At 39.9% G+C, this 14,358-nt stretch overlaps 1 protein-coding gene across 3 annotated transcripts in view; it reads right to left on the bottom strand.

Annotated features, from left to right (window-relative positions):
• ADAMTS12 (ADAM metallopeptidase with thrombospondin type 1 motif 12) overlaps positions 1 to 14,358 on the bottom strand; it is a 378,754-nt gene that overhangs the window by 128,917 nt on the left and 235,479 nt on the right. For all 3 annotated transcript variants that reach the window (XM_043887193.1, XM_043887192.1, XM_043887194.1), the window contains exons 9-12: positions 13,958 to 14,102; positions 8,466 to 8,558; positions 6,400 to 6,545; positions 3,798 to 3,967 (exon numbers count right to left, since the gene is read on the bottom strand). In XM_043887193.1, coding sequence (XP_043743128.1) covers positions 3,798 to 3,967; positions 6,400 to 6,545; positions 8,466 to 8,558; positions 13,958 to 14,102 — 554 coding nt within the window. The remainder of the gene's footprint in view (positions 1 to 3,797; positions 3,968 to 6,399; positions 6,546 to 8,465; positions 8,559 to 13,957; positions 14,103 to 14,358) is intronic.

Below are 14,358 nucleotides of genomic sequence, written 5' to 3'. Positions count from 1 at the left end.
AATAAAGTAGACAAAAATCAGAATTTTAGGAAGCATAAATTTTGTAAGTTCAAGTATACAATGCTTAAAAATAGTTCAGTGGGATCCAAAGAGACTATTAAGAGGAACAGAAAAGTTTGAAATCAAGTTTATAGATGGCAGTTACAGACTTATATGGTTGCAGCACCTAACTTTTTTCTATGGGTTTTTTTGTTTGTTTGCACATGCATGAAGTTCAGTCATGCCTGACTCTGCTACCCTATGGACCATAGCCCGCCAGGCTCCTCTGTCCATGGGTGGGGATTCTCCAGGCAAGAATACTGGAGTGGGTTGCCATGCCCTCCTCCAGGGGATCTTCCCAACCCAGGGAAAGAACTCAAGTCTCTTAAGTCTTTACACTGGCAGGCGGGTTCTTTACCACTAGTGTCAACATTTGTTTGTTTGCACAGCATTGAAAAATCTTGACTCACACAAACAGCTGTAAATGGTAACAGTTTAGAACAACTTGATCTGTAATCTCAGGATATTTCTCAGTTGAATTGTGTTGATGGGAGACTTTTATTCTAAGGTCTGTAGAAAACCAAATTAATATGTATGAGTTAATATACTGATGGTTTTTCATACGTTAAAACTCAACATATACTATTTTTTGAATGTAAGCATTATTCCTTACTATATTTTAAAAAATTAACTTTGCAATTAAATTAATTAGAGAATGAAAATAGAATCAAACATTTTTGGACGCCCTGGAACAGAATTTGAAAACTACAAGGTTTGATGGAGTCTCTATGCTTATTCCAAATGTTTGAATCTATGATTATTCTTCTGCCATTGGCTACTTAGCAAATCTGCCAAAACTCTGCTGCACATTGAGTTTACCCTCTCGTGGCTTCTAAGGGAAGCCTGGGAAGGTGTAAAGTACTCACTGCCTGGCACAGCTCGAGTGCTCTGCACAGAGCTATTGTCATGAACACCACATTGTTGTCACCAAGGATGCCCATAAACTAAGCAACTAATAGCAACTCTGTAGTACAGAGTCTGATGGGGGCAGAAGTCAGTGTGTTGATCAAGGTGGTAGCTACTCAGTTTAGAGCTCAAATAATATCACAGGAGCCTATAAGAAAACCACTGAGATGGAGAATGGAGGCTCACAGCCCAGGCAGACGAATCAAGCAGATGGCACTCAGGATAATTCCCTCACATGGTATACACAATCTCAATACCAGTTACAGATGCAAAACAATCACTCCAAAAGTGAATGAAATCTCTGTCTACTTTTATAACTCTCATTTCTTTAATACCTACTGCTATGTTATGCAAAAAGGAGGCACACAATTTGTTGCTATTCAGTCACTAAATCATGTACAACTCTTTGTGACTCCATGAACTACAGCACCCCAGACTTCCCTGTCCTTCACTATCTCCCTGAGTTTGCTCAAATTCATGTCCACTGAGTCAGTGATGCCATCCAACCACCCCATCCTCTGTCATTCCCTTCTCCTCTTGCCCTCATTCTTTCCCAGCATCAGGGTCTTTTCCAATGAGTAGGCTCTTCACATCAGCTGGCCAAAGTATGGGAGCTTTAGCATCAGTCCTTCCAATGAATATTCAGGGTTGATTTCCTTCAGGATTGACAGTTTGATCTTCTTGCTGTCCAAGGACTCTCAAGAGTCTTCTCCAGTACCACAGTTCAAAAGTATTAATTCTTCGGCGCTCAGCCTTCTTTATGGTCTAACTCTCACATCCATACATGACTACTGGAAAAACCATAGTTTTGACTATACAGACCTTTGCCAGCAAAGTGATGTCTCTTCACACAATCATTGCTTATAAACCAATGAAAAGTTAAGCTGGACCAAATCTTTTTATTCTAAATCTGGCTACTTGAACCATCAGAGTCCAGCAGACACGAATCCAACCCTGAATCTGGCAGGTGTGGGGACTCCAAACTAAGCACCTGTCACAACACTGAGGCAGCTATGCCATTTTAGTTCTGCTCATTCAGGGTCTCTAGTACTACTGACGCAACTAGTTCCAACAAAGCAGAATTTCCAAAATATAGGTAGTACCAACTGTCTATACCTTTCATTACTATTTTTTTTTTTTGCACCCACATGAGTACATACAAGAGCTTTTCTGTATTCAGGTGCTTAGATCAGGAAGTAAAATTGAACCAAAAACCAAATGACTCACTCCTCTAGAGCATGAATGACACTAAACAATGGGAGACAAGGAGCAGATGTCACCCGTGACAACCAACAGCCATCAGGGTATTTTGGAGACACAACGTAGGAAAAGCACTTTTTTTCAAAAGCAATTGACTGTATCATTTTCCTAACAGTCCAAATATGTAATTTTCATTCACTGGCCGACACCTGGGAGTCCTCTTGTGTTCTATTATACTGGACTTCAGAAGCTTAACAATCACACACAAAAGAGATGTGCTTACTTTTCACTATGTTGTTTCAAATTTCCTTAATTCAGAAGCATCTTTTCTTTCATTCTCTACTGGAATAACAACGAAGAGCACAGATCCTCTTTGATACTGTAGTTAAAGGTCAATGATTCTTCCTCATTTTCAGAAGAAAATGTGTCACTGGTGCTGATTCAGGAGAAACACTGCCAAGGCTGCTGCTCCATTATCCAACTTCACTATGCCCTCATCCTCTGATGTGCCTCCTTTAGATGCTTGACTTTACATTTTACCCTTATGTGGCCCTAGTGGTAAAGAGCCTGTCTGCCAGACAGGTACTGCATTATAGTACCCTGATAAAGGCTGTGGCCCTCGACCTGGACATAAGAGACACTGGTTTGACCCCCTGGAGGAGGGCATGGCAACCCACTCCAGTATTCTTGTCTGGAGAATCCCATGGAGAGAGGAATCTGGCAGGCTATAGTCCATAGGGTTGCAAAGGGTCAGACACGACTAAAGTGACTTAGCACGCATGCATGTTGTCCCATAGATACAAAATGTTGATTTCCAGCCCAGAGATGGCTCTCACTCATTTGCGATCAAGTTACTCATTCATTTTCTTTTTTTTTTTTTTTTTATGCTGGGTGCATTTTTTTAAAATTTTAATTGGAGGCTAATTACTTTACAATATTGTGGTGTTTTTTTGCCATACATTCACATGAATCAGCCATGGGTGTACATGTGTTCCCCATCCTGACCCTACCTCCTACCTTCCTCCCCATCCCATCCCTCAGGGTCGTCCCAGTGCACCAGTCCTGAGCACCCTGCCTCATGCATCGAACCTGGACTGGTGATCTATTTCACATTTTCTACCATCTTGTCTTGCCTTGTGCTTTTCTCCCCTCACTGGGAATTGCTGACTCTACTTTGAATGCCTTCCCCTTCTTTATTGCAGAAGAAAGATGACACATGCTTAAGAATTGTCAACTGCTTCCTTGAAAGACTTTTTTGAAATTACTCCACACCCATAATGACCTTCTTTTCTGAATTTCTGTTAAAATTATATTCACTTCCACACACTCATCAATAAGCACTTCCATCAGTGATTAGTTTCTGACAAGCCCACACATTGCTTAGTTGTACCTCAGCTGTTTTGAAGTGAGTCATCATGTTTGATGAAATTCTCTTCTAACTCTCACAGAGCTTGGCAGGGAGTTGGAATATTCACCTTCAACATTTACTGATTCACTTAAGCAGGTCAGTGTCTCCACCTCTTAAAATATAAAACTCTTTATGGCACAAGTCTCTTTTTTTCTCTGTAGTACATCACGGTACCCTGACAGATAAATGCTTTCTGATAATGGCTGTGGCCCGAGATCTGGAATATTCCATTACAGCTCCTTACCTGGATTAAAAACCGGAAACCAGTGGTAGAATTCATTCCTATAGGGAACAGTGTCAAACTCACTGCACTGCATCTGCCGAAAAGTGGGTGTATCTGGGCGACAGGGGTGGATGTTGCACAAGCGATAGCGCTTTCTTTCTCCAGTGCAGTACTTCCCTCCGAACTTTGGTCTACACACGAAACACACAAATTGTTCTTTAATTTCCTTAACGGCCAGTATTTTATGTTAAAAATGCTCTGTCCCCCCTCCCCCATCTCCATTTCTGTCTTTCCTCTTTTTCCTACTGTACACATTCTTCTCTGGCTAACTTTTATGATTACCTTCATTATTTTAGTTTCCCGTTGAAAACCCTTTAATGGCACTCTGTGACCACAGGATACAGTCCAGCCTCTTAAGCATGATGGCATGCAAGGCCATCATGATCCTGACTTACCTCACCTGATCACATTTTCTTCCCACATTCCTTCTCATTTGCACACTGCTCCCATGATACCAGCTGACTTGTTTGCTTTTTTTCCCCACCCTGTGCTTCTAGATTTCCACTCTTCTCTAAATGTCTACATACTGCCCATCCTTTAAAGACAAATACACGTTATTTCCATCTCCATCATGAATTCTATCTGAATTCCTGCCAGAAGTAATCTCTTTCACCTCTGGATAACATTTCATTATCCAGCTGGAGGCACTTTCTGCACTTATCACTCCCAAAGGTAATTCTTTGACCAGGGCAGTTCACATTCACCAACTCCCTATGGGCAGGACTAAGCATTGTACTTCATAGTTGAGGGTAGGCTGGTGGTTTCCTATTTGTGATGATGAAGTGATACTCTATGACTTGGCAGCTCTCCAATTCATTTCCATCTAAGAGCCTTTTAGGAGCCAAGCCCTGCTGGGTTCTCACTAGACAGCTGACCAATATAAATCAAGGATATAGTGTCAGCATAGGCTGGTCAGGCACTGACCTGAATCTGTGACTATATTTTTATTGACCTTCTTTTCAATGAACTTAAGCAAACCAGCTACTGAGATCAGATATGATCACTCTATGGAGTCACCCAAGGAGACTCTATGACAAACTGTAGCCTCTAAGATGGGAGTCAGGACCAGTTTTTCCCCTCAAGCCAAGTTAGGGGATCATCTTTCATTTCCTCAACAGGAATGTCCCTTTTCTGACAACCATGGATTGCTGACCATCCTCCCAAGAAGGCTAAGGTCTGGCAGTGGCTGATACAAAACACTACCACAGATCCTGGAGCAAATTGCCTGTATTTCTTGATTACAAAAATGGAAATCGTTTTTCTGATCACATTGAAACAAACTGTAAAATAAAGATTTTCTGTAAAAAAAATTCTATAAGAAATTCTTGTTTTGAATTTTTGAAGCCACAGGAACCTTGTGTTTTAATAAAAAGTAAGATTTTAAAACAATTTTGCCCAAATCCCTCAAATGTACACTTACTTATAGGCATGGGAAATGATAAAGATGTCACAGTAACTACCATTTATTGACAAATTTATATAGTAGTTAGTGTGTTGAGTTATTCATAGATATTAACTTATTAACTTTTAGAAGAAATTACATATATAATTACATATACAGTTTACATGTGTATATATACATGCATATATATATATATATATATATACACACACAGTAATATATTTATAATAAAAAGGAGGTAAGATTTAGAACTGAGATACTGATGGAATTGTTTTAATATATATCATTTGCCTTTTAAAATATGTGAGTCATACTGTTCAACACAGACTAATGTAAATTTAGATAAAAGAAATTTAAAACATTTTCTACTTATAGAAGTCATCATATGCACACTGCTAAAAAATTATACTTAGGAACTAGTATACCAGCAAATAAATAAATTAAGAATGTAATATATATATTTGTAAATCAAGAAAACAATATTTCACATAAAATATCACTATACAAACTTAAAATATCAAAAAATTAAGCAACTTGATTAAAAAATTGGAAGAAAAAAAAAGCAAAAAAAAAAAATTGAAAGCAACTTGTGAAATAACTTCTATGAAATCCTTAATAAGCTAATACAGAACTCTGAGGTTTATAAAATTCTTATCCAAAACATTAAAAATAATCATCCTCAAAAAATCTGCCACCCAATTTGGCACATAATTGGTTACCCAAGAGAAGAAAACTGTTTTTATAAAATTATACATTCATTATGATGGAAAGAAAGCTGTGTCTTATCAGTAAAATTGGGTATGATAATCCTCACTGATAGAATGGGGTTATTTAAGAGGACTTAATTGTATAATCTTCTAGAGATTTTCACATGAATTGCACTTTTAAAAATGTTTTGCTTATTTCTCCAAATGATGAAATCAGTTTAGTTACCCAAGTTCGAATCCAGTACCAAGCCAAAATGAGACAAAGCAAAAACTTTGTTTCAGAAAAAAAAAGGCAGAACTTTTTTCTTCTCTATGAGTCTTCCTTGTGGCTCTCTTTGTATTTGGGAACATACATAGTTTCCTTGGAGCGCCCTGGGGTCACTGACATCACCCCATTCACAACTGGTCTCCCAGTGCTCAAGGAAGGAAGAAAAACATCTTTGAGTTGACTTACTCAGGGTTGTTGCAGAGCCTCTCTGCACTCTGGGCTCCAGCCCCACAGGTCCTGGAACAGTGGGACCAGGGTGACCAGCGGCCCCAGCCTCCAGGAATGCTCTCTGGTTTTTTGCCCACTGTGATACACTTGCCAGCCATACACCACTGAAAAGGGAAGAGACAGGAGATGCGTATGTCAGAAAGGTTTCATAACAAGCTGACTCAGGACCCCTAGCAGCCTGAACCCAGTTCTTCCTGATCAAGCAGACTTCCTACAGTCACACATCAGATGTAGAACAAAGAGCATCTCATAAAAGAATTTCCCCCGAGAGTCTTGGGTTTTAGAATCAGAGAATTTCAGGAATTAAAGGGAATGTTATGTGCCTAGTTGCAGTGAAAGGAGTATGACTCAAAGTGTGACTGGCAGACTTGCATGCCAGAATGTTAACTTCCTTTATTAAGAAAATCTTGCTATGGAAAGCATGTCAGCTGACTCTCCTTAGTAACATAGCTGTTCAATAATATAATTGATTTACTTTCTAATGCAAGCTTCTTATCTTGTTGAGAACCATAACAAACATTTTGTAGACTGGAACGGTGATAGCACTCCTTTATAGCCTCTATGGGTATTTAATGTTTGCAACAGATAACTCATCCCCTCTGTAAAAAATCTCATTGCTGAAAAACCCAAGTTGTTACAGAAGTTTAAGTTCTTTCTAATGAGAAAAATTTCTGCTCTCCTGTAACTCTTTGCATTGCTTCCAGTTCTGACGTTTCAAGTGGCTCAGGAAAAATTCCACTCTCTCCCTCTTCAAGGGACTCCTTCAACAACTATCAGTTTAGGAGGGTGAACATACAAAAAGAGAAACAAGAAATGCAAGCTGGTTGTTAGAAATGGCCACATTTCACAGTGGTTCTGGGTGTGTTTCATCTGCTTGCCTCCTCTTCCTCATTATTTCTGGTGACTGTGGATTTTGATCAAGCTCTATGATCTCAACGATGAGTCACGACATACTCAAGCTACATGAAGACACCCACTAAAGACATAAATCCTAGGCCCACACAAACCCAAATTGTGCTTTTGAACAACACATATTACCCTGTCTTCAGGCAGTCTGGACACCTAACATCTCTGAGTTCTGGTATCTGGTTTCCTGTTTAGTAAGCTGGGTAGGACTTTAAGAAATGCAGTCAGGTCAGATGACGAACAGGCTTCCCAGGAGTCTCAGTGGGTAAGGAACTCACCTGCCACTGCAGGAGATGCAAGTTCGATCCCTGGGTCAGGAAGATCTCCTGGAGGAGGGCTTAGCAACTCCAATATTCTTGCCTGGAGAATCCCATAGACAGAGGAGTCTGACGGGCCACAGTCCATGGGGTCACAAAGAGTCAGACACAACTGAAGAAACTGAACACGCACGCTTGCAGATGATGAGCAAGAAGATAACATATGGTCTGAAATCAGCATCTTTGGAAAAAAGAAGCCACTGACTTGTCCTTCCCAATGTTCAATATGAAAGTGAAAGTGTTAGTCGATCAATCGTGTCCGACACTTTGCGACCCCATGGACTGTAGCCCATCAGGCTCCTCTGTCCACGGAATTTCCCAGACAGGAATACTGGAGTGGGCTGCCATTCCCTTCTTCAGAGGATCTTCCAGACCCAGGGATCGAACCCAGGTCTCCCACATTGCAGGCAGATTCTTTACCGTCTGAGCCACGAGGGAAGCCCCAGTGTTCAATACGGAGGGGGAGAAAAGGTTAAAGAGAAGGTTGATGATAAGCTCATCGGATGTTACTGCTCACAAACTCCACAAAAGTTGTCAGGAAAAGGTGGGCCTGATGTTGTGTAATTGCAGTGTGTCTTGGGTTTCAGCCCTCTCTCCCTAATTACCTGTCCCAAGTGAAGGCTCAAGAGGAGGCTCACTTCCACAAGTGGAATCCTTTCCTCTGGCAAGTCTAACTGTATGATGATCTCCATTCACCCAGAAACAGCTCCTCTCCAGGGTCTCCTCTCCAGTTCTGCCCAAGAATGTAAGCCCCTTATCCCTACCTTCCTTCCTCAGCCTGGCACCCCACTGACACCTCACCTTCTTCTCACCACATTGAGTCCCATCTGCAGCAGCGTCCAACTTGGAGCGACAAAAGCCCTTCACCGAGCACCACAGTGTCTGGCAAACATTCTGGAAAACAAACATGAGTCTGAGCTTTTTTGTATTTTTCAAAACTTACACAAAAGCATTTCTACAGTGATGGTGTAATCTACACAGGTTCATCCACATAACCACAATAAATGCTACGGTTGTTACTGAGTAAACTGATGGAAACTGATCACTCAAGGAACCTCCGTTTAAACTTAATCTGAACATTGTCATTATACATAAACAGTTGGCTATAGGCCATTCTAGGCCATATGGAAATGGGAGATAAAACACATTTGCCGAGAGTAGAATTTCTATATGTGTGGTATGATGTCCACCGTTCAATGCCCTCAGGAAGGGCTAATGGTGACATTTGTCATCAAAGGAAAATCCAGACTGTGATGGAAGGCAATCTGCTTACAAATAGCTGGGTGATTATAACTTGAGCCTGCTCATTGAAGGAAAGGGAAACTACTCCATCTAGAAAACCTCAGGTTATTTACTTATTACCCCAAATAGCCAGTATGTTTTAGCTGCCAGGGAGTGAATTGGATACTCCCTCTCTTTCTCCTCCTGCAGCAGGAACAAGGGAAGGTTGACAAAATTCTTGTTTATCATCTGAAATGATTCAGGTGCTTCCGCCCACCTTTTAGTCTTCCTTTTATCCACTCATTTGCTATCATTCCATCTACTTAGTATACTCTATACTCAATATGTTCTTTCATCATAAGACCTCATAATTTTTAACCATTTTAGAAAATTCTTAATTTTTATCTTTCTAAATCTTGCTTCTCCATGATTATCTCTATTCTTTCCTTTTGAAATTTCTGCAATTAATAATTATTATTGATGGACCTTCTTATTCTGTCCTTCAGATTTCAGCTTACTTTCATATTTTTTAGCTCTCAATTTCCTTGTACATAAATGTTGAAAAAGCCTGGATTTCTATCAGGAAATGGCCAGTCTCTCCTCCATCACACAATTCTGAGAAAAACTCAAGTGGGATGGGAAGTAATTTTTTCAACTCTAAAGTTCAGTCGATTTTCTCTTTAATTCTATCAAGTCTGCTGTGTAACTCGTCTACTAAATTTTACGTCAATCATGATATTTTTCATTTCTAGATATTGTAAGTGTTCTTTACAACATCCAACCAATAATTTAAATGGACCCAGGGATGGCAGTGAAAATTCTCTCCAAAAGAATCTGCCAGCCATCTAAACCATAGAGAATAGCCTGACATGAAGCTTCAAAACCAAGAGTTTACAATAGAAGCAGAAATTGACAAAAGGAAATAATACATAATAAGTGAAACTGAGAAGAAATCTCAAATAGGAGAAACAGACACACACAGACTCTGGACATCAAAACTGTCCATTATAATTTGCAATTATAAATTATAAAATAAATGTGTTTTATATGATTAAAGAAAAAGAAGATCATACTGAAAGTTTAAACTAGAAATAAGAGGTCATAAAAAATAAGAGAAAATTTAGGGAAAAAATCCAAAGAGACTGTTATAAGTAAAAAAAAAAAAGTAACATAAATGAGATTAAAAAGTCAACAGGTTAAATAGAGGATTGGACCTATTTGAAAAGAGCAATAGTGAGTTTGAAGAGAAAAAGAAAGTACACAAAATGTGGAGATATTAAGAGATGAAAAATATGAAGGAGAGAGTTCAAGATGAAAGATTAGTGGGGTACAGTCCAACGTACATGCATTTAGAATTCCAGGTTAGAGAGTGGAGGGTTAAAATAATATTTTAAGAGATTAGCTCAAAGAGAGAGCGAGGATGAATCCTGAAGCTCCCTTTAAGCCATTTTAGAGAATCTGAATGTTGTTGGAGAGGCACAGGAGGCCGTGAAATATTTTAACAACAGAGGAACACAATCAGATTTCCTTCATAAATGTCAATTTGGCTATGTTTTGGGGAATGGGTCAGAGTCTTAGAAAGGAGTCCAACCAGGGGACTCACTGAAATCATATAGGGACACATGGATTTTAGAGACCTTTTGGAGGCAGAATTAGCATTGCTTGGTAACCAGTTAGAAGTAAGAGTGAGGGATTTTTACAACAATCTTATCTTCTCTGTGAAGTCTTGCTTGTTCTGTCTGAGCAGTTGCTTCCTCTTAAAAGTTCTTTCTCTATGTCCTTTTTTGTGTTTATCTGACTATTAAAATTTCCCTGTCAACCTCCCCCACCAGAGCAGGAGCTCCTCAAGGTCAGAGAACTTATCTTATTCATTCTTTTGAGGTTTCATCTTTTTCATACTATGCAGGACATAGCATAAAATCTGGCAGAGGTCAACCAGACTCATTCATGTCTCTGTATAATTAACACTGATATTTTTGCACTAAAAGGCATGGTTCAGAGAATAGACAAGATCCAGATCACAAAAGGATGCAAGGAGTTGATAGTTTATCCTGTGGTCAGTGAGGACCCTAAAGGCAGAGTAGAGCCATGGTTAGATTTGTGTCTTTTTGAAATAACTTGAGCAACAGTGTGAATGGGGGCGAGGCTAGGCAGAAGGTAATTACAACAGTAAGGAGAGGTGATGAGGTAACGAGAGGTAATGGTTGCTGTTCAGTCACTCAGTCATTTCCAATGCTTTGCGACCCCATGGACTGCAGCACACCAGGCTTCCCTATCCTTCACTATCTCCCAGAGCCTGCTCAAACCCATGTCCATCGAGTCAGTGATGCCATCCAACCATCTCATCCTCTGTCGCCCCCTCTCCTCCTGCCCTCAATCTTTCCCACCATCAGGGTCTTTTCTAATGAGTCAGCTCTTCTCATCAGGTGGTCAAAGTATTGGAGTTTCAGCTTCAGCATTAGTCCTTCCAATGAATATTGAGGGTTGATTTTCTTTAGGATTGACTGGCTTGATCTCCTTACAGTCCAAGGGACTCACAAGAGTCTTCTCCAACACCACAATTCCACAGCATCAATTCTTCGGCACTCAGCCTTCTTTATGATCCAACACTCACATCCATACATGACTACTGGAAAAACCATAGCTTTGACTATATGCACCTTTGTAGGCAAAGTAATGTCTCTACTTTTTAATATTCTGTCTATGTTGGTCATAGCTTTTCTTCTAAAGAATAAGCGGTCTTTTAATTTCATGGCTGCAGTCAGCATCTGCAGTGATTTCGGAGCCCAAGAAAATTAAGTGTCTCACTGTTTCCACTGTTACCCCATGTACTGGCCATGAAGTGATGGGACTGTATGCCATCATCTTCATTTTTTGAATGCTGAATTTTAAACCAGTTTTTTCACTCTCCTCTTACACCTTCATCAAGAGGCTCTTTAGTTCCTCTTCACTTTCTATCATAAGGCTGGTGTCATATGCATATGTGAGGTTATTAATATTTCTCCTGGCAATCTTGATTCTAGCTTATGCTTCATCCAGCCTGGCATTTCACATAATGTACTCTTCATATAAGTTAAATAAGCAGAGTGATAATACACAGCCCTGATGTACTCCTTTCGCAATTTGGAACCAGGTTCTAACTGCTGCTTCTTGATCTGCATACAGGTTTCTCAGGAGGCAGATGAGAGGAGGCAGGAGTCTGGTATACCCATCCCTTTAAGAATATTCCACAGTTTATTGTGATCCACACAGTCAACGGCTTTAGCATAGTCAATGAAGCAGAAATAGATGCTTTTCTGGAATTCTCTGCTTTTTCTATGATCCAATGAATGTTGGCAATTTGATCTCTGGATCAAATAGTTCAAAGGTAATAGTAAGAAGAGGTAATGAGAGATGGACTCAGGAGAGCAGTAATAAGAATGAAGACGACAGGACAGAGCCACAAATTCCATCACAAGCTAAATACCAGGGCTTGACTTATCACTTAGATGTTGAAAATAGAGAAGAATGAATAAGGGGTAAATCTTATTCCTACCTTGGCCTCTGGAGGTGCTCAGCAACCAGACAGGAAATTTAGGAAAGGGAGCAACTTCAGGTGTTAAGTTGGTTGCTATGGAGCCTGCAGGTGTGAATCACTGTGATTCTTGAAAAGCACTATAGCGTATTCTTTTGTTTTTCCATCTCTCAACTTTTATTCAGTATCAAATTAGAAGACTTACAGAAGACATAAAATTGTATTATATCCAGTTGATACTAATGTTTACACAGAAAACCCTAAGGAAGCCACCAAAGATGTTACTAGAATTTCTTTTTTTTTTTTTGAAAATTATACTAAATTTTTTCTTTTTTTTATACTTTTTTTTTCATTTATTTATATTAGTTGGAGGCTAATTACTTTACAATATTATAGTGGTTTTTGCCATACATTGACATGAATCAGCCATGGATTTACATGTGTTCCCCATCCTGAACTCCCCTCCCACCTCCCTTCCCATCCCATCCCTCTGGGTCATTCTAGTGCACCAGCCCTGAGCACTTGTCTCATGCATCCAACCTGGGCTGGTGATCTGTTTCACAATTGATAATATACATGTTTCAATGCTATTCTCTCAGATCATCCCACCCTTGCCTTCTCCCACAGAGTACAAGAGTCTGTTCTATACATCTGTGTCTCTTTTTCTGTTTTGCATATAGGGTTATCGTTACCATCTTTCTAAATTCCATATATATGCATTAGTATACTATATTAGTATTTTCTTTCTGGCTTACTTCACTCTGTATAATGGGCTCCAGTTTCATCTACCTCATTAGAACAGATTCAAATGTATTCTTCTTAATGGCTGAGTAATATTCCATTGTGTATATGTACCACAGCTTTCTTATCCATTTGTCTGCTGATGGGCATCTAGGTTGCTTCCATGTCCTGGCTATTATAAACAGTGCTGCGATGAACATTGGGTACATGTGTCTCTTTCAGATCTGGTTTCCTCGGTGTGTATGCCCAGGAGTGGGATTGCTGGGTCATATAGCACTTCTATTCCCAGTTTTTTAAGGAATCTCCACATTCTCCACACCCTCTCCAGCATTTATTGCTTGCAGACTTTTAGAGCATTTTCTTAACCACCACCCAGTTGTAAAGGATACCAAGGAGGTGGGTCAAAGAATATGAATGACCTCAACTTCAATCCTTCTACCTTACAGACATCTTGCCATGAATAGAAAGTTTCCATTTCTGGATCTTTGAAAGTGAAAGTCGCTCATTCGTGTCTGACTCATTGCAACCCCACAGACTATACAGTCCATGTAATTCTCCAGGCCAGAATACTGAAGTGGGTAGCCTTACCCTTCTCCAGGGGATCTTCCTAACCCAGGATGGAACCCAGGTCTCCTACATTACAGGCGGATTCTTTACCAGCTAAGCCACAAGGATTTCCCAATATTTCCCTGGCCCTCCTTTAGCATGTTGGATCTCAAGCCCTGCACATACCCGCCAGAGGCACCAGTGTTTTTGATACCCAACATTTACTTCTTACCCAACACTTACCAACACTTACCAAATACCCAACACTTACTTCTACTTCCTGGCAGAAGGTAGCATTTGGGCCATACTGCAGCTGGCATTGGTGGTGAACATCATAGATCACTCCAGGGGCAATGATGTTGGACTTCAAGCCTTTCTTTTGGGGGATGTCATCCAGACAGAACCCCCAGCCTCGGCTGACAACAAGTGAATAGAAATGAGAGCAGTGGCTTACAATTTCCTTCTAAATGAAACATTTAGTTTTTCATTCAAGAGAAACTTCTATTTCTCTAGTATTCTCTGTCCTTTAAGATAACTTTATTTCTACTATGCCCAAGGAGGTAAGACTTGTCTAAAAGGAAATGCAAAACACAATCCCACACCATTTGCTCAGATGTGATCTAAGAAATATTTATAAGCAGTGGTAAAATGAAAAAAAACATCATATTACCC

Source organism: Cervus elaphus, chromosome 25 (assembly GCF_910594005.1).
Source record: "Cervus elaphus chromosome 25, mCerEla1.1, whole genome shotgun sequence".
In the NCBI taxonomy this organism is placed as follows: Eukaryota; Metazoa; Chordata; class Mammalia; order Artiodactyla; family Cervidae; genus Cervus; species Cervus elaphus.
Note: the sequence above shows the minus strand (reverse complement) of the source record. Positions and strands in the feature narration are given on the sequence as shown.